This window comes from Salvia hispanica, chromosome 4 (assembly GCF_029641045.1).
Source record: "Salvia hispanica isolate PSC_SH4W2 chromosome 4, Shi_PSC_v1, whole genome shotgun sequence".
Lineage (NCBI taxonomy): Eukaryota > Viridiplantae > Streptophyta > Magnoliopsida > Lamiales > Lamiaceae > Salvia > Salvia hispanica.
This window is the reverse complement of record NC_142695.1, coordinates 8,426,263-8,453,914: the sequence shown is the minus strand read 5'-3', so window position 1 is coordinate 8,453,914 and position 27,652 is coordinate 8,426,263. Positions and strand designations below refer to the sequence as shown.

Genomic DNA, 27,652 nt, shown 5'->3' with positions numbered 1-27,652 from the left:
ACTCATGTTCAAGGATTTGGGTGTCTTTTTGGTGTTGGCTGCTGCCACGCATTTTTTGGGTTGAGGAAAACAAATTAAACTTGACTTGTGAATCTTTAAAACTCCTAAGCTAACAACTAGACCTAGGCGAAATTATAAGAGAACGTTGCAAAGGAAATCAACTGCTCAACACTTGATCTAAGAAAACTGCTCTACTTACCTAGACCTAGGAAACAAACTAACTGTGGGAACCATGACTGAAAAAGCAAGGTACGAACGAAAAGCTGACAGAATAACTAACTCTCGTACAAACTAACAACGACATCATCTTCTACAACCAAATTGCGTAAAACTCATAAGAAAATCAACATGAATGAAATCAGAACAGAGCAACTAATTTTAAATCAAATCAATGCGTAAACAACGAAGAACTAAACAGATCTGCAGACACTAGACGAAGCAAAATAGAAAACAAAGCAAAATAGAAAACAAGAAGAAATCATCAAATTCATCTAACAACTTTCTTTTCTCACTTGGAATCCAACCTCAGACGCTAAATCCACTCCGGATCCAAGCGTCCAGCACGAACTCCACCAACAGAAACACTTCATTACTTCAGATTCGAACAACAACATCCAAACAGTCAATAAACCACAGATCTACCACCAAATTCCCATATCAAACACCACAACATCAAAATAAAACAGAGATCGACATAATACTTGTAAAAATAAACTACCAGCAGAGAGATCTACGTAAATCGACTTGAAATTCAACTGCTAACGCAAATCAACAAAGCGGAAAGACAATAAGAATCATCAACAACCAGGTCGACTCCCAAAAGTGAAGTTCGACAGCAAAAACGAGCAAAACGACTGAAATTAAAAGGAATTGTATCTTCGTCCACACTCGGACGGTGTTACCAACCGCGAAACTTCTAAAGAAAGTAACCTTTCGTACCCGACTACCCCAGATCTCCCATTCCCAAGTGTGTGTAATGTGTGTGAGCTAAGAAGAGTGAAAAAGTGATATGATGTGCTTTGCATGCTCTTCTATATATAGGCGTTGGAGTGGGCCCAGCGAGGTATAAATAAGACTTTGTTGCCCTCAGCTATTGACTCCTCTGTCATGCCTTCTTTTCTTTTAAATCCTGCTCACTTCGTTCCTTTCCTTCGCTAGACCATCTCCTTCAGCACTTCCTCGATCTAGCGATTTTTCTTCACACACCTGGCTTAGGAAACATGTTAGATCTAGCAAATTATAACATTTTTCACATATAACCGATGTATGAAATTAGCCTTATCTGGTTTACTGACTTACTCCATTAACATGGACATGTATAGTAGTTAATCGTTTGTTGATAATTATTTGTTATAGTGAACTCGATCGTTTATTGTAAATACTTAACATCCTTTGTTTTTAATTGTGCGCAAACTTTTTATATTAAGACAATATGTGGGTAAAAACCAAATTTGTCATTAGACCTTTACACATATGAAGACGAATCACTGTGTTTATCTTTCACAAACTTGATAGTATATGTAACCCTACTGTTTAGGAAATTGAAAAACATATAAACAAACGCAATAAATATCATGAGCGTTATTAGAATACAAGTTAATTATTAAAACATTAGAATATCAGTTGGTACAATTATTATGATAATCTAGACTACAATCAATGAAATCATCCACCAAATACATATGATAAAACCATTGTAACGTACGTCGCGGATATCGAAAACTACCTTACTTAGGTTAACAAATCTAATTAATAAGATGGGTGATTTTGCCCTCTAATATACTCTAAATTATAAATCAATTTGATAATTCAATGACAAAATAGTGAAAATTGATATTATGATTGATGTATAACATTTTAAGGGCATCCATGGATGCCCTAGTGGAAGCCCCAGTGAGAGCCCTAGTGGTTGCCACATCAGCATGCCCTATCTTTCTACAATGGTAGAGCCCTAGTGGATGCCCTATCTCTTATCCATTTCTCATTTCAATTTTAATAAATTTTTTTTATATTTTCACATATTATAAATAAAAAAATTAAATACTAAATTAAATGAAAATCATACATTACTTAATTTTAAAAAAAGAATTTGTAAATTTCATATTTAATTTTAATCAAATAAAAAATAGCAAAATATAAATACACTATTTATAGAACACAATAAATTTAAATAAAACACTTACATTGATCAAATAAAATGAGAAAAGTATAATAAAAAAAAATATGTTGAGTTTGGGGCTTGAACACACAAACTCTATAATTTAACAAGATACATTTACCATTAGGCTAACCTAGATTATGTAATAAATTCAAACAAATTTTTACATAAAGCAAAAAAAAACTCTCTTTTAAGTGTAAAACTAATTGTCCCACATCGAAATCACAAAGAAATTTGGAGTTGAAAACCTATCTATAAAGTAATAAAACTATCATTTGTCCCACATCGAAGTCACAATGAAAGTTAGAGTTGAAAACCTATCTATAAAAGGTTTACTCAAGTAATGCAAAACTTGCTCACTAATTCACGGATCCGTCTTTTAGTATGGATCGTTGTGAAATTATAGTTTTTTTATTTCAAGTTAAAAAATGATTTTTTTAATTTAAAAATTGGTTTTTTAGAATTAAAAATCAGTTTTTATAATTAAAAATTAATTTTTTTATAATTTTTTTTTAGATCGGGTTCGGGCGCGCCTCTACAATGGGCGCCCGATCTCACGCCCGATCGATCGGGTTCGGGATCGGGCGCGACCGAGGGCTTCAATGGATGCCCGACCGCGCCCGAGCCCGATCTCGGCCGATCGGGCGCGCGATCGGGCATCCATTGTGGATGCTCTAAAAGTTATTGCAATTTGGGTTCATATTATTTAATACAGTTAACTCTACAAACTCAATAAGCTTGCTATTACTATAGCATTATTCTTATATATAAATAAAAGTTGGCTATATCTATTTCATTCTAATCGAGTAAATGTTGTGTTAAATTAATTACTCCTATTAACATTAAAATTTTTTTGAAAGAATAAGAGGGAGTTGTGTTAAGAGGGGAAAAATAAAAATGAAGAGACTACCCCCACCGCCCCTTCTTCTATCCCTCAATTTCAGTCTGTATGCATTAACAAAAAAAACATACACACACTTAAAATTAACCCAAAAAACAGCTAATTATATTGAGAATCGCTTCGATCGTTGCTAAATTCATGCGAAAAATTGATTCTTTTCGATTTGCCGTTTAGGAGTTTATTGCAAATAATTTGGTACACGTGTTCTTCTGTGAATGGTGGTGATCAACCAGTGTCTGGGTTTTTAATTTCAAGGAATTGGGAGGGAATTTTGGAAGTGTTTGTTATTAGGTTTTTGTGAGTGCCTTTTTGGGTTAAAGTTTGGTTCTTTGATTGGGTAGGTGATTATGCTGGATTTCAGGATAGAGGTTGGGTTTGGGAGAATTTGAGCACTTTGGGGTGAGGTTTAAGGTTAGAGTTCTGGGTTATTTGTGGCCCAGGATGGTTCAGGAGCCTGAGCTTGAACAAGGAGAGACTTGCTATTACAGTGATCCTGATGTAGCTCTCTCTTACATTGTATGAGTTTCTTCCCCTGTAATTAATGCTGTTCAGTGTTGGACAAATAGTGCAATTTATGTTGCTTTTGAACTTATCAAGCATGCTGTGGTTTACTAACTGAGAAGTGCTCTTGTACATGCGTGATAGTCGGGGTGGATGATCGTATGTTTTGGTGTGTGTGGAATGAGGTTGCAGTCAAATGTCACTGACCTTGTTTTGAAATGCTAAATTTGATTGTCTGAAGTGAACTGAATGAGATGATCAGTGAACATAATGTGGGCTGTTTTTGTTTATTTTGCATTGGTTGAAGAACTGAAAAGAACAACATTTGTGATGTTCTTCCTAATGTAAACCTTTTGAGTTGAATGTGCTTGACCTTGTTTCGAAATGCTGAGTTTGATCAACTAAAAAACTGAATGAGATGATCATGTAACCTACATTAATAAGAAGATGCATCTAGTATAAAGTGAATGCACTAAGGACTATTCTCATTTTGCTTGGATTGGTAGAAGATGGAAAAGAGTGACATTTGTGATCTTCTTGCTACTAGGCAATGATAATCTGGAAAGTGTTTAAGCTTCATGTTGATGTTTGATATCCATATTACCCTGTCTATAGAATCTATAATCATAATCAGGATTTTGACTGAATCATGTCTTTTTCCATTGTAGCATGGAATACTATGTGGACTTTTATTCATATGCAAGCATATAATTTATCTGAGCCCTTTTTTGAACTACTTAACCTTGTGTGACTATCAGTTATACATGTCGAATAATTCGGATGTCTTTTTTCTCATATTTAGTTTTTATCGAACTATATTGACCACATTGTAATCTCTTTCTTCTGAAAGGGGGAGAAGGTTCAGAGCATACTGGGCCATCTGCAGAAAGATTTCGAAGGTGGAGTTTGTGCGGAAAATTTGGGTGAGTTGAGAAACAGGCTGACTTCTATCTATCTTTTCCTCATACCTGTCCAAATTCAGTGCCCTGAATAATTTTTGGTGGCTTAGAGCATCTCCAACCATTACACTATACTCAAACCTATTTTAGTGTAAATGTCACACTAAATATTGATTTTACTCCAATCATTTACACTAAACTCAAACTCAAAAGAATATTCTCCACTCACTTACTTTTTATTCTTTTCAATCACACTTATATATTTGATCTAAATTACACACTGACCCATAACATTGTCAATAACTAAAATTAAATATAATAAGATTTTGTTTAAAATTAAGATTCTTGACAAATTTTAAACTAATAAACAATTATTAATATTGAAAATTACGTATCTGTAGTATTAAATATAATAGCGTACGTGTAGTAGTAGATTTAATTTACTAACTTTTTTTCAGTTATGTACGTGTAGTGTTATTAATATTATTAATTTAACTAATCATTTTTAATATTATACTAATATGGGCCAGCCCACTAATTGAAAACTAATCAAATATTAGTAGAACTAATTAGGTTATTATTCATACTAGTATCACGCCCCATGCATAGCCCCTGCGATGCATGGCTCATTTTAATTTCTTCTTACTTATTTCATTCTGCAAAATAAAATAAAAAATATTCAACGTCCTCTTGCTTTGGATTATACTTATTCAATCACATTAACCCCACATGGCCATATCACTTATCATTATTTCATATAAATTAAATAACATGACAAAATTCTTATTCACTTTAATAGTACATTACTCTGATTGAAAGAAAAAAAATTTGGCATACTATATATTTTATTATATATCCAAATTTGAATCACCTAGGCAATGAAATGATCTAAATCTTTGAATTAGAACGTAAATTTACCCCAATCATTTATGTCCGCCTCTATCTATTTCTACCAATCTTCATTTTCTCTATTAATCAAGAAATAATAGATTAGAAAGCAAATGAAAAAAATCAATAAATTCAATTAAGTTAAAATTCGTTTTCCGTCTCCATCTTCTCTCTAGCTTTAATATGTTTCCACCTTACCTTCTCCCTCAATTGTTTACATCTGTCACCATCTATTTCCAACAACCTCCATATTCTCTGGTAATCATCACATCACTTTCATCATCCTGCATTAGAGTCATCTTCTTTATCAAGCCAATTTACCTCCAAATGAGGTAACAGAACTTCAAACAAAAATCAGTCACAATCCTATATTGTAATTTGTTTGTGGACTATAAAAGTTTATTATGATATAAAATTGTGCAAGCAGGCTAATATTGAAAAATCACAATACACAAAAGTTCATGACTATAAAATTTCCAAAAAGTGCTCACCAATTTCAAAACCAAATTCCGCGGTTCGCATGCCTTGTTAATTTGAGTTCACGCCGCCAACCTTCCTATTTCCTTTTTTTTATTGTTGGAATTGTGATAGAATTGTGAATGAGTATTTATAGAGCTTTAATTTGTTTAATATTGTAATTAAGAGTCTCTTCTAATTTCTGTATTAATCAAGATTAATTTGAAATAATTAATGCATGGACTCAAATATTTAATCATATGGCAGTTACTACTACACGAAAATGTAATACTATTTGAATTGTGCTCAAAATTTAATTCAGTGGCACGTCAAATTTGTAACTGAACATTTTTATTCTAAATCAATTATCCACACAATTATTTACAAATTAACGTAATTTGATTGTCTACATATCAAATTCGCCGAGATGGTGTAGTGCTCTTCATTAGGTAACTGTCATATTAAAAAAAATACTCAATTAGTCCAAAAGTTAGCAATATTTAAATTGATACCCCATAATTCATAAATATTATAAACTAATGCCAAAACTCGCCTTTTATATATGTATAGATTATCTTCTTCACACAGCCGCGCTTTTCCTGCAAGTTATTCTGTAAGTTTTTCTGCATTTTAATTCTCTTCCTTTCCTTTTTCTATTTTGATAGTATAAATTGATTTGGACTTGAATGCAATAAACCAAAATCTGAAAAGTGTTTTTGGTATACTTTTAGTGTAAACCTAAAGATAGGTATTTTTTCTTCAAAAACCTATAATAGGATTGGTTTTGCAGTACTGTTGGAGGTCTTTTTCTACTGCATTTTAAGTTTTGCAGTACTGTTGGAGATGGTCTTATGCAGGGGCAAAATTTGGTGGGTATGGTTCTTTTTTACCCACTTATCAACGGTCTCCTTCAATTTGGTCGCAGCCAAAATCTCCACAAAGAGTTCAAAATTCCCACTTGCCTGGATCTCCTAATACCCGTCCGAGGTATATATATGGTACTCCCTCCGTTCCTTCATAGTTGAGTCATTTTTCTATTTCGGGAAGTTCCCTTATACATTTCCATATATAGTAACTTTTTCCTCTTTCATACTTTACTCTCTCTTACTTTATTCTCTCTACTTTATTCACTTTTTACTTTATTCTCTCTACCTTTTTCTCTTTCTTAAACTCCGTGCCGAAAAGTTCCGCCTCAACTATGAGGGAACGGAGGGAGTACATTCCTTAGTTAATGGTTTGTATACATGCGAAGGAATTTTTCATTTACTCGGCACCATGGCCGTGTTACTACACAGGGACCCACCCCTAAATCAGTCACACGTTTGACTCGGGGGGATGATGCATCTTCCCCCAGTGTGCACTCTAGCAGACAAAAGGCAACTTTATCTTCTGGTAAAGTTGCCGAGACATTCCCAGGAAAAGTTGAACCTCCTTCTAGTAAGTTAGGTGATCCGCTAGATCAAAGAACACTGAAGGTTCGCATTAAAGTCGGACCTGAAAGGGTGGCTCGATATAATGCTCAAATACATAGTCTAGGGCTCACGTCTCCGTCTTCCTCAGAGGGAAACAGTCAAGATGAAAGTGATGAGTTGCTGCTCGAAACTCGTGAAACACTTACTGCATCTCCAGCCTACATGCTTGAGGTGTGATTCCTTCGACTTTTTTAGCTAGAGATTAATGCATTCTGATATTCTTTCTTGCATTTCAAGCTATTATGTATTTTTTATAAGTGAACACTGACCCATATTTTTCAAGGAGCGTGTCATCTTTTACTTATTTGGACCTTTATTTTCATAACCACGTATTTCAGATTTGAACCTTTTTGATTAATTGCATTTTTTTTTATTCTTTGGTCCAGATGATGACTTCTTTTCCAACGTCTGATGGGATTCTTCTTTCACCTCTATGTAAAGATTTACTAAATTTAACGAGAGAAAGAGAATGTAAGTTAGAAAGTGAGTATACAGTTGCTCCCAGGAATTCTGCAATGTTGATTAAGATCTTGAATAACGATGTTCTAGGGGGGAAGAAGACAAAGGCTGTTGATGACAAATGGAAAGATAACCGAGATTATCGTGATGGTTGTGAGCAGAAAATTTTGCATGGTGATATTTTGGAGTGCAAATCTTTGCCTGATAAAGTTAAGAGCTTGGATAACAATACTTTAAATAATAAGAGGGGGAAAGTAAAAATGGGGAAAACAGGCGAGCTGGTTTTGGTCATTCGCTCCAGGATGTCTCCTTCGAACACACTTCTTGCCAGAGTCATGGCAAGTGTGAGAAACTAGAATCGAGATGCACTTCTCCAGAGAAAACTGAGGAACACATGGCTACGACTTCTCAGAAGGATGTTTCAGTTGATCATGGCAAGAGCATAGGTAAAGGAAGTTATCCGACATGCAAAGCTATTCTGAAGGTGAAATGGTTGAAAAGGCTATAGATGACTCGACTTTGAAAACTGGTCCACCAGTGGTGAGCTTAGCAATTGAAGGTGGAAAAAAGTAAAAAGTAGGTCAAAGTAGTGGAAAGAAAACTTTGAAATCAGATAGTTTCAGGGATGGTGATCGTGCAGTACCCAAAAAGAAATCCAGTGGAAGGAAGGATGCTAATCTGGGCGGAAAAGATGAGGTTCAGACAAGTTTAGATCCTACGGGGAATCCAACACATTTATTGGAGAGGGCCTTTGTTAACTCGCCAATGAACTTTAATCTCGATGATGTGAAGGCCAAAGCTGCACCTGCTGTTAAGTTGAAGGAGAGGTTAACTGATAAGATATATATAGACGTTACACCATTGGACAGTCATATGGCAGAGCCTCCAGCTGCAGCAGTACCTTTTAAGGAAGGAACCTTTGGTGGGCTCGAGCAGACAGTGGTAAATCCCATGGTTATAAACGAAGAGTGGGTTTGCTGTGATCGTTGTGAGACGTGGCGTCTCCTACCATATGGCATAGATCCGGAGCAACTTCCTGAGAAGTGGGTATGCAGCATGCTAGATTGGCTGTAAGTTTCTCGACTGGCACCTAGTCGTTCATTTTTTTAGGTGATTTAAGTTATTTGGTTCTACAGTTTGATTCCGTTAATGAAAATATAGACCTTCTAGACAAAAATTGAATCTGAATTATCAATAAGACCTTTCACTCTTTATCTCACGACTAACAAAATAATGATATTACAACGTCACCTTTTAAATTTGTGCTATTACAATATCCACAGATTTTCAGCAACGTTTGTCTGATGTGTACCATTAAGATGCTATTGGGCTTATTAATGAAGCGACATAATTTTACATCTGGAAAAAATTGGTTTGTTGTTTGCAAAAAACTAAAAGGTGGTGCTGTAATTGTGATGTTTTAAGTCATGAAATTTCCAGATTCAGCTAAGCAGGAATCTGATTGCAGTTTTCTTAATTTGCAGCCCAGGATATAATCGTTGTGACATCAGTGAAGATGAAACTACAGCAGCTCTTCGCGCGCTGTATAAAATTCCTGCCCCTCAAAATCAACACAATTTCCAAGCTCAGGCGAATGGAACCATGGCCAGTACACCTACAACTACTGTGCACAATTTAAATAAGAACCATCATAACTTTGCGTCTGATCCAACGAAGAAACAGAAACTGCGAAAAAGACCGAGTGCAGTCAGCGGGAGTTATCCACTTCAGTCTAAAAGTCAAATGCAAATGCCTCTGTCGGATTCAGAACATGATGGTATGAAGGATGTGAACCTGCCTCTAGCGAGGGGAAATTTTACAAACCAAATCGATATGCAGCACCCAAGTAATTCAGCATCTGGTTTGGCCATACTAAATAAACGAAAAGGAGAGCATCTGACAGGAGGTATGTCATCTATCTAAACCTGTCACTTTCCCCTTGTTTTCTTGGCTGTGTGATTTGTCTTTGCTGATGGATGAGTACAACATTCTGCAGCTGATTCAATTCTGAGGAAGAAAATCAAGCAGGAATCGGGTAGATATTTACAGGGGAAGGAGCAAACGAAAAGGATTAAGTCTAAAGATGTTCCTACATTTGACAATGATGTTGTTGAGAATGGACTCAGTGTGACACCAGGCTTTCCGAGTAAGGCAGCTTTGAGGAACGGGACGAAAACGAGTCCCAAAAAAGAAGTGATCTCTGTTGGACGTGGCAATATCCAAATTAACGTGAAGCATGGAGAAGTTATGCGAAATTTACCACATAATGGGCCTCTGGGAGTGGAAACTTGTAATGCTGGACAGGTAACAGCTAGAAAGATAAAATTGAAGGATAATGTGTCCGTCCAAGAAAGAAAAGTTTCTATTAACAAGAACAAGAATAGTGATGTTCATAGAGATAAGAAACAGCGAGTATCTCATAATGAAGATGATGGATTTAGAGGAAGTCGGGTTGGTGATATTTTGAAAAGAAGAAGTGTGGAGTTGGGGAATAAAGGATATCCAATGGATAATAGCATCGAGAATGAACAGCAGGTGAAAAAACCTAAAGCAAAGATGCATCTCACTATTGAAGATATAGATGAACTGAGAAAGGATTTAGGTTGGGAACAGCTGTCAACGGCTGCCACTTCGAGCTCCTCCAAGATTTCCGATTCCCGCAAAAACAGGCTTAGCTACGCTGAGATGAAAGGCTCGCCAGTGGAGTCGGTTTCTTCATCTCCCATGAAGATGCTCTATCAGAATCAGGTGTCACCAATGTTGATCGGGACTGCAGGGAAAGTTGATTTTAGGTTCGACGTTGCTGCAGTAAGCAGTGCAAAGAAACAGGAGATGGATACGAATTCCGAATTCGGCACATTTAGGAGGAGAAAATCTGGCCTAACCATGGACAATGGCTCGAAAATTTCAGCCATTAACAACAATGATGATCATGCACCCAAACATGAAGTGTTGAGTAACATGAGACATCCTCTCTCTGGCGATTTCAGCCTCAAGTCTGGTCAAAACAGTCCAGTTGTTGGTAAGAACAGTATCCGAAAATCGAAGGACAGCAGTAGTGAGAAGCAACCTATACAGAGAGAACGTGATAAGAATGAGTTAGAATTGAATAATCCCTGCAGAAGCAATGCTGTGCATCAGAGCCATAAGCACGATCCTCCAACAAGAATAGAGCCAAGTTCCGCCCTGATGGAACCGTGGAGCGGAAAGGTCTGCATTGAGCGTCAGGGACAAGACGCAGTTCTTCCTAGCAAACAAGCATCAGGGCCATTGGGTCCCTTGAAAAAGAGTCCTATGGACTCAAGACCCCACAATGCGTTTGTACGCGATACATCAAAATATCAAAAAGGCACTACTGATGAAAATGTCATTATTAAAGAAGCAGAGAAACGATCTTTACCTCTTGATGCAGGCCTTTGGAACAAGAATGTCTCTAGTGCTACTGCATCTGCTGCTTTGAAAGAAGCTGAAGGCGTCATAAAAGAAGCAGAAGAACTTAGAACCCATGCTGATCTAATCAAGGTTTTTTTTTTCTGTCTTAATCGTTTGCACATCTATGCATCTTCTATAGCATCCAACTTATGTGTACATTATCTTCTGCAGAATTCTGGTTTTAGCTCTGAAAGTAATTATGAATACTTTAAAGCTTCCCTAAAGTTTCTTCACAGAGCTTCACTTCTGGAAGTTTGTGACGCAGAGCCTAGCAAACAGATGGAGACGAGTCCAATGCAAATGTATGATGCTGCTGCCCAACTTTGCAAGTAAGTAGATACTCAGAACTTGAGTCCTTTGCAGCTTCTTATTCTGTGGCAAACCTTTTTTGATAGGAGTGTATTGTTTGGGTAAGACCTGCAAGGGAAGGGAAGGGGCATGTAATCTGCAATTTCCTCCAAGCAAGATCTATAGTATTGCATTTTGTATGTACTTAGCTGTATTTGCTTGCTATTTGTGCAAAAATGGGGGTTCGATTTGATGTTGTAGATTATAATTTTGACAGATTATATTCTTATACTCTATTGACACCATGCCTAAAGATCATAAGATAGCAACATGGCAGGAGATGAGAATAGCACACTGTTTGGGATTCAAAATGTCAGTCTGGGGGGGGGGGGGGATATTCTGTATTATTCTTATGAGAATAATCTCTGGTAATGAAGCTGTCTGAAATGATGATTACTTATTTTGGAACTCTCATTAACTTCACATAATCCGCAGAATATGTGCAAGTGAATATGAAAAAGGCCATGAATTGCCCTTTGCTGCTTTGGCATATAAATGCATGGAGGTGGCTTACCTGAAGGTAGTTTATTGCAAAAGCTCATCAGCATACAGATTTTGCCAAGATTTGCAATCGAGTCTGCAAATGGTTCCACAGGGTAGGATAATTCGTTTTCTTAAATCATTGTAATTCACCATACCTAAAGCTTGGACTGCATGGTTGGAGTAATCTACTTTAGTCGAAAGGGGCAGATTCCTTTACATGCGAACTACTTCTAGTAGCCCCTATTGAAATAACTTTGACATATATGATATACTATTAACCTATCTTCACTACCAGCAAACGAATGCCATCTGTTATGACTTGCTTAAGTCACTTTTGGTTCTTGATAACTGGACTAATGTTGTATAATTATCTTTCTATTTTTAGCTGTTTATGGATATGGTCTTGTCAATTTTGTTAGACTATGCTAGATGTGAGATGATATTGCTATTGATGCTACATTTGCTCGTTTGATTAGGTGAATCTCCGTCATCTTCCGCTTCTGATGTTGATAACTTGCATAATTTAGCAATGGCGGACAAGGCCGCATTGTGTAAAGGCAGTGGCCCTCATGCTGCAAATCATGTTATAGTGCCTCGCAATCGCCCCAACTTTGTCTGGCTGCTTGATTTTGTAAGTTGATTGACCGCATCATGATTTCGTGGTTGTGGTTTGACATGGAAATGCATACACCTTGATTTTTTTCGGTTGATGCTTTGTCTTTGGTGAAATATCTGGAAACACGTGGCAACCACCCAGTTAGAGCTCATCACTCCCTAATAGGATTTAACTAGGGCGGATGCACGCCAGTGTGCCTCTTTTATCTTTTTATATCAACCTAGACTTTTTGGTATGAATTTAAGCTAATTCTTCTGTAGTCGAAAGATGTGAATTCTGCAATGGAAGCTGGCAAGAAATCGCAGGATGCGTTTGCAGCCACCCATGTTGAACTCAAAAAGTCTCAGAACAGAGACGCGATTGCTTCGATCAAGAGAGTTATTGACTTTAGTTTTCAAGATGTAGAGGAACTCGCACGTTTGGTATGGTTCGCGTTTAACTCCATCAACCACCAAGGTCTTCGTGGAGACTAGTCGAGATACACACACTCTTCTATCCCTGGAGCTATGTATTTATGTACATGTGTACAAAATGGGATCAATTCTTGTAAAAGCATTTTTAACTGCTGCTGCTGCTTCTTTTCTTCACAAGATTAGGGCTCGAAACCCCTATGTAATGTCAGCTGGGAACGGGTTTTGTGAGCATTAAAGCCACGAGATTCGGAGCCCGAATGAGAGTGCAGTTTAGATATTGTAGGTTATAGATCATAGGTTAACACTTAACAATAGTGAAATTACAATTCAATATAGCTAATTATTTGACAAACTATTTATCAACATTTCATCACCGTTCAAATATTCAGAAAAATTGTGAATCGTCTCTCAAATTTATAAACATTTTGAAGGTAGAATATTATGGAGTAGCAAGTCTACTAAGAGGGATGTACTGTATAATTTTACAAACACTCAACCAATATTACATACAAACATTTAAACTCTTGAAGAAAAACTAGAAACATTTCGAGCCTAATTGATGTAACATTAATCTTAATTTAACTTTAAAAAAGGGAAAAACATTGCTATGTGGTGGAAGGTTTTGTTAAATAAGTTAAGTTAAAAACCACGAAAGAATGAATGGTCAAACCAAGATAGAAAACATTGATAGATAAACAAATGAATTGTCAAAAAAATATTTAGGAATATTCTTCTTGTACGAATGGAAAATACTAGAGTTATTATTTTTGTCGCCTTGCGTTGTGAGTGAGTTGGTCCCAAATAAAAGGGAAGGGTTGGTCAATTTGCAAAGAATAATTGGTTGATGGATGAAATGACACCAAACTGAGATGGATGAGTCAACTTGTATTTGTTACAAATGATTGTCATATCTATCAACTTTTGTCAACTCATATTCTTAATTTGTAGTACGTCCGCAGATTGGAATCTCAATTTATTTAGATTATATGATAATAAAGTTTCACATTTAATTAACTCATTCCATTCACGTTTCATTTAAAACTGATAGTACTATAAGTGTAACTCGTATTCTACTAACTCTTTTCAATCCATGTTTTAATATTTCGTCAAACTCGTATTGCCAAGTAAATGATTCTTCTAATAACAAACGAAGGGATTACTCATTTCCACTATGTTTTACTACTAGCATTTAAGATACTTAAAAAATTGCCTAGTTATCGTAGTATTTTTAGTTTTGAATCATTTTATTACTTTTTATATTTTTCCATTTTTTTTCTTTATTTGTGTTTTGTTGGCCAATGATGATGATTAAAACACAACTTTCGTTCTTTCGGCAAGTCTAGTGTTAAATTTGGATCAATTTATATCCGACATACCAAACATATGTACAATTCTAAGACTATACACATGCATATATATATATAGGGATGTATTCAGATTAATGTGTATAAAATCGTTAAAAAGGAAAACTAATTACATCCCTTGATTAGGTGTGATCTAATGGTTAATATAAGATCCACTTGGAATTAATTAAATTGATTAAAAATTCAAAAAGGGCATGGATGGTAGAAACAAAAAACGTCAGTTGTGCTTAGCCCATGATTCACGCCTCCCATGATTTGGTGGTTATATTTCATTGATTTATTTTCCTTTCTTAATGTAGAATATATTAGTTGATTAATTTAATTTTTTTTGCAGCATCTTTTTATCAACCAATACATTAATTCCTTATGATGGCTATGTTTAAAAATGACGACGTGCATTATTATACTGTTTTCGTACATTATCTTATATAATTTCTGTTTGTATTATTTGGTTTTGGTTTCATACGGAACTTGATGTACGAATATGATTTTGAAATGTACGAAAAACTTAGTTTAATGTACGAAAGAATTATTTTGATGTCTTGTAGCACGTTGCATCCATACCCTTTGGGTTTAGCAATCCATCGGGCTAGGTTGTAGTACCGGCCGATTAACGAAAACTTCTCCAAGAACAGAGAGATAACTATTTTCCCTTAGGGTTTAGCAATCCATTGGCTAGGGCACATTACCAACACTTTCCTATAATTTCTGTTTGTATCCTTTGGGTTTTTGGTTTCACACGGATTATCATGTACGAATATGGCTTCGTAATGTACGAATGACTTAGTTTAATGTACAAAAGGTTTAGTTTAATGTCTTGTAGCACGTTGCATCCATACCCTTTGGGTTTAGCAATCCATCCGGCTAGGTTGTAGTACCGGCCGACTAACGAAAACTTCACCAAGAGCAGGGAGATATGGCATAATACCAATACTTTCCTATAATATCTATTTTTATCCATTGATTTTGGTTTCATACATAACTTGATGTATAAATGTGGTTTTGTGATGTACGAAAGACTTAGTTTAATGTATGTAAGAATTAGTTTAATGTTGGTATTAATGTATGAAAATTGTATTTGAATGTATGAATCTCAGACATTAATGTAATTAAATTATTGAATAATGTATGTACATATATAGCTACATCATATCGCATTGAATGATATTTTGAATTCATGTACAATTATGCACGTATAATGTATCATGGGTTGGGAAAGGTTGGATGTCCTCCTCAAAGTCCTCATCACCAAGATTTTTTGGGCGCTTTGTACCTATTCAAAAATTATTGACATTGAGGATATTAAACTACAAGCAATATCAAACCAAAGTACGAGGAGATTACATTTCAAGAAACATCAAACAAAAGTACATCAAATGATAATGTAGATAATCAACTGTACGTAATGTACAGAACATGTTCACTAATGTAACTCAAACTACCACAATACATAATAATGTAGCAGATATCAAGGACTGATCTAATATTTTCCATCAATGTAATTCTGAAATCTATCCACATAATAATGTACAAGTTCAAAGTAAATAATGTACATCTGAGATTGTATAATGTAGCAGTCTATATCAAAATAATGAACAACAAGGTTTTGTTAGTGAGTCGGTACTATACCCTAGCCCCATGGATCGCTAAACCCTTCGGGGATGGATTTAACTTCCGCCAACATATTAAAATCATTATAATATATATTAATATGTATGTGACATATACATTAAACAATCATAATCGTACATTATATTCAAAGATGTATTCACAGTGATTGTTTGGTAATCGTACATTAAATAACCATAATCGTACATTACAGAATTAATGTACCAATTTGTGTGAATAATGTAGACGATTGACAACAAGAAACAACAAGAACACTTGATTTAATATGAAACGCAATTGAGCAGTTTGTAATGTAGATTTTTCATCGAAACATTAATTCTTTAATTGAAAAAAATGAATAAATTCCCAATTAACAGAAATCGACAACATCCGAAGCAATTAGAGCAAAAAACACCTACAATCACTGAAGAATAGACGTCTATTTAAAACCCAAATATTTTAGGGTCAAAATTTACCAGAAATGCGGCTCTTTTACATAACACTCGAAAAAGGTTCATGAAATAAAAATATCCGTCGACGCTCTCCGTCGTCTTCAAAACGTCAACCGGCGACTGAATCGAGGATGGTTGAATCGCAATCAACATACCTCGAAATAAAGAGCAATAGATCGTGAATTGATGAGATTTGCAGTATCTTCTTCAGAGAGTGGTCGACGACATCAAAATAGAGAAAATTTGTGATGATTAGTAATGAACAAAGAAAGAAATTGGGGATACTAGGGTTTGAAAGTGAGAAAATGTGAGGGAGACGGAAGATTGGTGGTGAGAGAGAAAGGGAATACAGTTTCAATTAAAATGGCTGAAATCGTGGAATTGCAGTTTAAAAACTGCTGTAAATCATAGTTTTGTACAATTTTGCCCTTTAATGTATGAAAACTATGTAATAATGTACCGACTGACATTTAATCAAAGCCTTTAGATTAATAGATCCAAGGGATTATATTAGTCCTATGTTTTATACTAGGAGGTGATAAGGAGGGTAATGCATCCCTATATATATATATATATATATATATATATATATAGGATTGTGATCAATTGAGATTATTTAGGCTAATTGAGAAATGAGATGCAATATCAGCCACTCATTTTTATTAAATGAGTGGTCCAGATTTTGCCACACAATAAATATTTTTAAATTAATTTAATATGAAAGGGTAAAACTGTCTTTTTGCGTTTTAATCTAGGGTTCTTCAGCATATTACCGTGAGATTGGCGATTCTTGTGAGATTTTGCAATTTCCGTCATATCACTGTTTAAATCTATTTTAACGATTTATGATTCAATTGATTCGAAAATTAGACTCAGACGGTCTCAACGATTTCAACGATATCTGATTTGCGATTCAATTTTTGAAAAACAGACGACTAGTTCGACGGATTTCTGTGTTGATTTTGAAGTTTTTCGGTCGATTTTACCGATTTTGAAGTTCTTCGGCTTTCAATTGCGATTTTGGTGAGAATTGCGATTTCGTGAGATCTCTGATTCAATTGATTGAAACAATTTCTGATTCAATTGACTCAAAAATTAGAACGCAGAAGATTTCAACGATTTGAACGATATCTGATTCGACGATTCCTCAGGATATCAATTTTCGAAAAACAGAAGACAAATCGATGGATTTCGGTGTTGAATCTGATGTTTTTAGGTCGATTTTATCTACTTGATTCTGTTTTTATGTTTTATTTGTTGATGCCCAGTCAAATTTCTTCCTAATCAATTTTTATTTTTTTGCTTTTTCATCTTTAGCTTCGATTTCACTTCATAATCAACACCTAAGTGTTATCTGATGGATTCTTCATCTTATTCCAAGTCGACGTCGACGAATGGTGGAGGTAATTTGGTTTGATTTTCATTAACATGATTTTTTTGTGTTGTGTTGGTGAATTATACTTTGTTGACATAAATGCAAATCTGTTGACATGATGTATGTTACTTGTCAAATTTTGTGTTATGTTGGTGAATTATACTCTGTAGCTATACTCTTTGTTGATATTCTGTTTCATTAACATGATTTTTTTGTGTTATGTTGGTGAATTATACTCTGTTGACATAAATGCGCTGTTGATATTTAAATTGATATTCTGTTGACTTAAATGCAAATCTGTTGGCATGATATATGTTATCTGTTAAATATTCTATGTAGCTATACTCTTTGATGAAATTTTGTTAATATATAAAATAGTTTTATGCAAAATGAACCCTCCCCGGCTGTGGTGTTTGTTGGTGGAGGAAGGGGTTATGGATAGTGTTGAGAGTCCCTGATAGGATGTCTGATGTATGTTACATGTTAAATATTCTATGTAGCTATACTCTTTGTTGACATTTTGTTGATATACAACATGGCTGTATGCAAAATGCAACCTCCTCTGTCTGAACAGCCTCTGATATGGTGTTTGTTGGTGGAGGAAGGTGTTATGGATAGGGTTGAGAGTCCTTGATATGATGACTGAGATGTTGGTGCTGGTGTGGGTCAATTAAGATATGCTAGTTGACATTATTTGTTTCAGTTTGTTTACATATTTTCTCATTATGTTGTATGATTTGTTATTCCAATTTATGATTGCTTACTTATGCAATTTGCATAATTTGAGAGATGAATCTGATTGGATTGCAGTTACCATGATAATTCATTTGCAACTTTTAAGGCTCTGCATATAGCTAATAAGATCAACTCTTCATCAACATTCCATGTATTGGAAGCTTTTTTCCACCATCAGGTACATTGTGAATCTCCTACATCAGTTCTTGATCTTATAATTCATGAAATCTTGTGTGTGGTTCTTTTTTTTCAAGCGCGGTTGTGTAGTATAAAGCTCGAATTACTTAGTTGAAGATTGCAATGCTGCATATTATGCTAATTGCACTTGAGATTGATTGATTGATTGAAAATTAAAACAAGAACTATTTTATGGGAAGGTGACATTTAACAAGTCTAAAGCAGTTGTGAGGGAGCGTATAGTGGACTTCGCAGCAAAGGCCCTTGGATCGTTGCCGTATTGTTCTGCAGTCAAATCCGGCTTCAACGACATGAATTATATGTAAAACATTGTTGTTGACATGAATTATATGTAAAACGTTGTTGTTGACATAAATAATATAAGTCGTTGACATGAAAATATTCGTTGTTGACATTAATTATTTGTAAAATGTTGTTGTTGACATAATAGTTGACATAAATAACGTTTGCTGTTGACATCGTGGTTCCCATAAATAACGTTTTTTGTTGACATCGTAGTTGACATAAATAATGTTCGCTGTTGATATCGTAGTTGACATAATGTCTCCGTAGTTGATATGTGATTTGGTGATGATAGTCTGGAGGAATTGGATTGGATTGGATTGGATTGGAGAATAAGCTTAATCATAATGCACTCTAGGTGTTTGGTGATATTCCCCAATTGGGAATTAGCCATCTCCCTTATTAATTATATGTAAAACGTTGCAGTTGACATTAATTATATAGTTTGTTGACATGAAAATGTTTATTTTTGACATGAATTATATAGCTCGTTGACATAATAACGTGTGTTGTTGTCATGAATTATATAGGTCGTTGACATAAATTTTATGAAAAATGTTGTTGACATAAATTATATGTAAAACATTGTTGTTGACATGAATTATATGTAAAATGTTGTTGTTGACATAAATAATATAGGTCGTTGACATGAAAATATATGTTGTTGACATTAATTATTTGTAAAATGTTGTTGTTGGCATAATAATTGGCATACATAACGTTGTTGACATCGTAGTTGACATAAATAATGTTTACACGTACAAGTCATGTCAACTATGTTACATAGTATGTCAACTATACGTACAAGCCATGTCAACTACACACAGAAAACATATCAACAACAATTATAAGTCATGTCAACTACAACAAGCCATGTCAACAACAACAACAATCAGAGTTGTTTTATAGTTGTTAACATATACTACAAGTTATTGGCATTTTCTTATTAGTTGTTGATATTCGATTTTGCTCTCTATTGACATCTATCGTATGATTTTCTTTTAATTTTAAGATTTGTTTTCTAATTTGTACACACTTTATACAAGCTATTGAGATTTGGTTATAAGTTATTGACATTTCAATACAAGTTGGAGTCAGGCTTCCTTCCGTGCTCCTCGCCGATGAGGTCGTCCAGACTGCCCCAATCCTGCCTACAATTCATATTTTTAAGGTTAATTACAATTAAAAATCATGTCAACTATATATACTAGCCGTGTCAACAACTAATATAATTATGTCAACTATGGTGCACATTGTGTCAACGGCACATACAAGTCGTGTCAACTATGTTACATATTATGTCCACTACACATACAAGCCATGTCAACTACTCATAGAAAACATGTCAACAACAATTATAAGTCATGTCAACTACACGTACAAGCCATGTCAACAACAATCAGAGTTGTTTTTTAGTTGTTAACATATATTACAAGTTATTGACATTTTCTTATTAGTTGGTGATATTTGATTTTGCTCTCTATTGACATCTATCGTATGATTTTCTTTTTTAATTATAATATTTGTTTTCCGAGTTGTTGACACTTTATACAAGCTGTTGACATTTGGTTATAAGTTGTTGACATTTCATTATAATGTTTGAACTGATTAACATTTGATATAACTGATAAGTTCAAAATTCATAATCCACAATAATAGTTTTAAAACCCATCCAAAAAATAAGTTAACATCAAAACATTAAAATCACATTTTATTCATTTCTTGTTTCTACAACTAAACAACTCCTTGTATTTGTTGTTTAGCTCAAGCAATTTGTCCATGTTTGCTTCTATCCAATCATGAGTCAGTTGTAACAGCGGCAACCTCTGGTTATTGTAAATTGATGCAATCATCGTGTAGCAATACATTTGTCACCATATCTGATGGGAGTAGGTTCTGAGAAGAAGACCCAACTCCACTATCATCTGTCATCTACATCAAGACTTTGTTCTTCATTCCCTTGCTGCTGCTTCTCATTAGGAATGTATCTCTTCTTTATACGTCCTAAACCAAAAACTTCTGCACTGGTCTCTCTATCTTCTCTAGCCTGAACATGCTCACTTTTCCATCCTTTCATTAATGGAAATGTCCGAGGAACAGAACGCTTGTCTTGTGTAACTCTGTCTAAGTAGCAGAGCTGCATATGTTAAAAAATGCATGTCAATTACTAGTGTGTAGTGTCAACTCAATACACAAGCCACTTAAATAACTAATACAACTTATTACAACTATAGTACAAGCTATATCAACTACACATACGACCCAATGTAATCATGTTAACGGTTAATAATGTGTAATGCAAAATATAAAACAAACCATAAGGAAGGGAAGTGGTCCTGCAAAGGCGTTCTTCTCTGTCTTCGACCAATTTTTCATTGCAAACTTGAGCACAAACATTGTATTTGAACAACAGATGATATTTCTCACATTATCCAGATCATCAATTATCTCTCCAATCTTAGATTTTATCATTCAACATGTTGATTGCTCAATCAATGCTGATTCTATTAGGACCAAGAACATTCTCTCGAACTGTGTTCCTCCTTGAATATCTGCTAACATAAGTGAACAGATTCTCTTCAGTGATATGAATTTTTTCCCCCATTATAAGCTTTATCTTGCACTTTTTTTCATCAAAACTTTTTAATAATGAGGAATGCTAATCTACTAGGAATATAATCAATGTTGAAATGTAGGATACTCTCAAAACCCAACTCCTTCACAACATTAATCTGTTCCTAATTCAGTTTGCTTATTGCATCAACAAAAAACAACGGCTTCCTTTTCACTAGAAGCCTTTGAGATAAATTTTCAGCAATCTCAATATGTTTTTCATCCTCAACACTTTCCTTTTGTTTTTTCTCAATAATCATCAACTCTTTCTGAGATACTAAGGTACTCCTTTTTCGCTTTGATATTTTTCTGTTATTGGTTTAAAATCAAACATTATAAATCTATATCGATTATACACAATATCATGACAATAACAAGTATACTCTGTTGACATCAAGTGCATGTATATTACTAAAATTACGTCAATAGATATACCAAGCACAATTAACAAAAGTTTAAGCATTAAGTATACTTTGTCATTAACAGGTATATCCCATATATAGCAAGAACAATTATCTTATTACTATTATGTCAGTAGTTAAGTTTATAATATTGACATACCCTGTTGATTATCTTATAAAGTTTATGGCAAGCATACTCTGTTCACATAAATATGACTATGTCAACAACTATTCAAACAAACACGCAATATGTCAATAGCTATTGATATATTACTACAACCATACATATGTTTTCTACAGCCATCCTAACAGTCATTCAAACAAGCATACGCTATGTCAACATCATTATGTCAACACCTATTCAAACAAGCATATACTATGTCAATAGCTATTGACATACTACTACAGCCATACATATGTTTTTTACAACCATCCTAACAACCATTCAAACAAGCATACACTTCGTCAAACAAGCATACACTATGTCAATATAATTATGTCAACAGTCATTCAAACAATCATACACTATGTCAACAGTATATTATTATAGCTAGGTCGATAGCTATTGTATAAAATGTCAATAATTTTAAAAATTTAAACAAATCCTTAACTGGAAGGTGATGCTTGTCCTCTTCCTTTTTTCCAGAAGCATTGTTCATTTCCATCTCTTCCGATTCTACCATCGCTAATCAACAAAAAAAAAACAGCAGAAATCGATTTCATAAGAAAACAAATCCAGATGTGTTGTGATACACTAAAATCGAAGCAATATACTTAAAATTTGAATCAATTTCTTAACCTGAAGAAGTCGATTCAACGACCGCCGATTTGGAATGCCTTTTTTTGGATGCAATCGCCGCTTCAGCTTCAACTATTTCTTCGATCCTCATTTTTCGAAATTAATTGATGTAGAAAACTGACCGAAATCTAAGATTAGGAGATGAATCGCGATGAAGAGGAGAGAAGATGTAAAATTGTATTTAGAATCGCGATGAATCGCGACTGAAACTTGGGAGAGAACTTTGAGAAACCGTTCAAAGTTTTACAAAGTATTTAGAATATAGTTTAAACATTTTAGAACTGAAATGACAAAAATACCCCCTGTTGACATAAACTACAGGCTATTGACATTGCGCGAATGAGTGGTTGTGGTTGCATCTCAATTCTCAATTAAGCCCAAAAATCTCAACCTAACAAGACCCTATATATATATATATATAGCTTATTTATATCAGGCATATTAAACCCGTGTACATAAGTTTGGTAAACCCAATATGAACTCGGACAATTCATAACATATTTTCTAAACAAAAGTTTTTTTTAAGGCAAAAACATTTATTCCAAAAAAATTTGTATGAATTCGTCCAATCTATTCTATCATACCGACAAATCACTAAAACTAATTAACTATCACAGAATGACAAGAACCATGATTTCAGCCAAGCATCAATAAAATTTGAAAAACAACAAGGATCCACCAATTCATGAAAAATGAATTGAATTAATGCAAAAATGTTAAGTAGAAGATCAACCAAAAAAGACGAACGTAGACATTCAAGTATTTGAACTATACGTATTTGTGTGAATATGTATTAGAATTATTATTGATTCCGAAACTTCTCTGTTCTCTCAAATTTACTAAGTACTTCATTCGTTCCCTTACAGTTTAGTCATTTTTCCATTTTGAAAAATCCCCTCGTAGTTGAGTCTTTTCCGTATAATAAATTTTTTTCTCTTTCTTACTTTACTCTCGCTTACTTTATTTTCTCTACTTTATTCACTTTTTACTTTATTCTCTCTATCTTTTTCTCTTTCTTACCATTTTATCTCGAGGGAACATTTTTTTTGGTCCACGAACTTTGTCAAAGTATCATTTTAGGTCCGAGAACTTTTGAAATATCATTTGAGGTCCGTCAATTATTGGTTAATATCAATCAAAATACTTTTTTACTATTTCCAAGTTTTTTTGGACAAAAATACCCTCAATACCTTGAAAGGTGCATATTTTTAATAAACTTAAAAATATTAAAATAGTAAAAAAGTATGAATTAAAATATTTTTAAGTATGGTCTATTGACTGTAACATTAATATGCACCTTTCAAGGTATTGAGGGTATTTTTGTCCAAAAAAACTTGGAAATAGTAAAAAAGTATTTTGATTGATATTAACCAATAATTGACGGACCTCAAATGATATTTTCAAAGTTCACAGACCTAAAATGATACTTTGACAAAGTTCTTGAACCGAAAAAGATGTTCCCTTTTTTATCTATTTATTAACACACTCAATATTCTTTTTTTAAACTCCGTGAACTATGAGGTAACAGAGGGAGTAGTAAATACTAATTACTATCTCCGTCCCTGAAAATTTGTCCCATTTTTTCATTTCCTTCCGTTTCTCAAAATTTGTCTCATTTCACTTTTTTTCATTTATGGTAGTGGACCCTATATTCCACTAACCCATTCCTACTCACATTTTATTATAAAACTAATACTCCATCCGTCCGGTATTAGGAGTTTCGGTTGAGTTGGGTGCGGGTTTTAAGAAATGTTTGAATAAGTGGAGTGTGTGATAATGGAATGTGGGACCCATTTGCATTATTATTTGCTTTATTCTTTGGATGTGTTTTTACTTGTACTTTTTAGTGTTTTATTTTATAATATTTTTATTTCACTTTTTATGGAAATGTCTAACCGAGACTCTTAATGCCGGACGGATGAAAATGGTCAACCGGGACTTCTAATGCCGGATGGAGGGAGTATATAAAAGTAGGATCCACAATCCACTAACTTTTTCAACTTGATTTTTATTATATTTCTTAAAACTCGTGTTGGGTCAAAATGAGATAAGTTTTGGAGGATGGAGGTAGTATGTTAATCGGAGTGCTAATTGAACGACTAAAAATAAAATCAATTGTCACAATCGTTTGACACAGCCCTTAATCACGATGGTGACATGGTGCTATTAAATTGCATACGGCCACCAATAACCCTCATCAAACTTTTTTAAGTCTTTAATTAATTTCATAACTGTTTCATTTTTTGAGAAAATGTACGATTAAAAGAGTACAATTTGACTACAATTTGTAAGTTTATGAGTACAATCAGTTCCATCAAAGAGTACAATTTGACTACAAATAGTAAGTTCATGAGTAGAGCAATGATAAACAACCAAATTTTGTACAACTAAAATAAAGTTATATTAATAATTTGATGTATTAATTATATATTAAAATTATAAATATAGTAAGTGGATAAGTTAAAAAGACTTATTAGCCTTTAATCTCATTTTTTATATTTATATTTGAATTTTCTTTCTATTAGTTTTAAAATTTTGAATTAAAGTATGCACTAGTTACATATATAATTCTAAAAAAATAAAAAAATTATAAAAAATCATAAATATATAACCACAATATTATGCACTTTCCATGTACTATATATGTATCTAATATTTTAATTAAATTCATAAATAAACCTATTTTTTTGTCAAATAAACAAGAATTTGGTTGTACAAAATTTGGTCACATAGATTTATTATTATGAGTAGTGTATTACTGTATTTATTTAACAACAAATCTATGTGACCAAATTTTGTATAACCAAAAACTAGTTTATTTGACAAAAAATTAGGTTTATTTATGCATTTAATTAAAATATTTGGATGCATATATAGTACATGGATAGTGCATAATATTGTGGTCATATATTTATGATTTTTGTATAATTTTTTTATTTTTTTAGAAACATAAATATAATTAGTGCATACTTTAATTCAAATTATTAAAAAATTAGAAAGAAAATTCAAATATAAATATAAAAAATGAGGTTAAATGCTAATAAGTCTTTTTAACTTGTTCACTTACTATATTTATATTTTAATATATAATTAATACATTAAATTATTAGTATAACTTTATTTTGGTTGTACAAAATTTGATTGTTTATCATTACTCTTTATTTAAACTCAGATTACCATGATACTAGTATAAAATACTCTGTATAGGATAATAGAAGTTAAATTGTTCACTTTCTAGATATATGTTCGAAAAGAGGACGAGAATAAATTCGACAACATTGGGAAAGATTTACTAAAATTAATCACCAAACAAACTTGATAACACTAATTAGTATTGAGAAGGTAAAAGTCGAAAATCATAGGAGTATTTATTAATTTTCATAAATTATCCTTCTCTATCTAGAGATAAAAGAAAATACTATATAATTATATTTTCTTTAATTTTGTGAAGGTACATTTATTGATGACATCCAACACCAAGTATTACTGTACAACATTAAATTATAAACCAATAGTGACACAAAGTTTTGGATCAAGATCTATAGTCCATGTTATCTCCTGATTAATTTGGAATATTTGAAATAAAATTACGTTCCAAAGATTAGATTTGAATTGAGAGCCTTGGGAGAAAAGACATCTATATCGTTTACTCCCTCCGTCCCACATAATTTTATCCAATATTTCATTTTAGTCCGTCCCACATAACTTTATCTATTTCACTTTTACAATTTTTGGTAGTGGACCTCATATTTCACTAACTCATTTCTACTCACATTTTATTATAAAACCAATACTTTAAAAGTAGGACCCACATCCCACCAACTTTTTTAAATCACTTTCTATTACATTTCTTAAAACCCGTGTCAAGTAAAACTGTGTAAAATTATGTGGGACGGAGGGAGTATAATTTTATATTAAGAGTTGGTGTACGAATTTCCGCCTTTTAGCGGGTTCGGTCGATGATGATTTTAGTAATGCTAGAGCTAGAATGAATCACGCAGAGTTCTTCATTTTTTGGGAAGATATATTTATCTTTCTATTTATTTTCTTCTCTTTATTTTCTTACAATTTAGAAATATATATTTATCTTTTCATGATAACAAATGAGTAATATTCCATTCTTAATTTAGAATTAATTTGTATTGGTCTTAGCCTATAAAGAGAATATGATGGCATCAATCATTTGATTTGGTCTGTCCAAATAGTTGTTGAATGGGAATCTTTTTCGCCCCTACTACTTACTACCAGTCCAAATGAAATGGGAATCACATTGTTTTTTATTAAAAAAAAGCCAAGATACATCACATACAGAGCATATGTAACATATTTCCTTGTCGTAACCTTAAGAGAATCCAAATTACATTATTCCTCCTCTTTTTACCAAACAATCTCTATTTACCACTCATTTTCACTTTATGTAGATTATTATTTAAGTAAATAAATTTGCTCTCATTCTATTTCATAATAAAATTTTACGTCAAAAGGGATACGTAACAAAAACACTAAGCAAAAAGAATAGAATACATGCCAAAGTATCGAATCAAATCTCATAGCATCCATAACTGATGCTCTGTGTGCTCTAGGTGACGTTCCAAGGGGAGGGTACGGGACGAGCCTCACACTTGCTCGCGAAGGTTAATGTGATGATGGCTCGCAAATTTTTTTCCCATTTTTCTTTTATTTTATAGTTTGTATAAAATAATTGTGGTATTCCTAGTGGTACTAGGTTCGGACCTAACAAAACACATACCATAGTCTTATATGAAAAATTTTGCAATATATACACCAAGTTGTTTTAG

The 27,652-nt window shown here is 33.6% G+C and overlaps 1 protein-coding gene across 1 annotated transcript; it reads left to right on the top strand.

Annotated features, from left to right (window-relative positions):
* Positions 1–3,060: 3,060 nt before the first annotated feature.
* LOC125192553 (cysteine-tryptophan domain-containing zinc finger protein 3-like) lies at positions 3,061–13,361 on the top strand. Its single transcript, XM_048090157.2, has 12 exons — positions 3,061–3,575; positions 4,411–4,483; positions 6,374–6,416; positions 6,594–6,801; positions 7,099–7,446; positions 7,662–8,804; positions 9,219–9,640; positions 9,731–11,256; positions 11,338–11,495; positions 11,950–12,110; positions 12,474–12,628; positions 12,874–13,361. The coding sequence occupies exons 6-12, from the start codon at positions 8,500–8,502 to the stop codon at positions 13,084–13,086; spliced, it is 2,940 nt and encodes a 979-aa protein (XP_047946114.1). The 5' UTR covers positions 3,061–3,575; positions 4,411–4,483; positions 6,374–6,416; positions 6,594–6,801; positions 7,099–7,446; positions 7,662–8,499; the 3' UTR covers positions 13,087–13,361.
* Positions 13,362–27,652: the final 14,291 nt, after the last annotated feature.

Bases quoted from the DNA above. Each gene is read 5' to 3' on its own strand.
- LOC125192553 (XM_048090157.2), top strand. From the start codon at position 8,500: ATGAACTTTAATCTCGATGATGTGAAGGCCAAAGCTGCACCTGCTGTT. The intron at 11,257-11,337 runs GTTTTTTTTTTC...TATCTTCTGCAG, and splicing joins CCCATGCTGATCTAATCAAG to AATTCTGGTTTTAGCTCTGA. The intron at 11,496-11,949 runs GTAAGTAGATAC...CATAATCCGCAG, and splicing joins GCTGCTGCCCAACTTTGCAA to AATATGTGCAAGTGAATATG.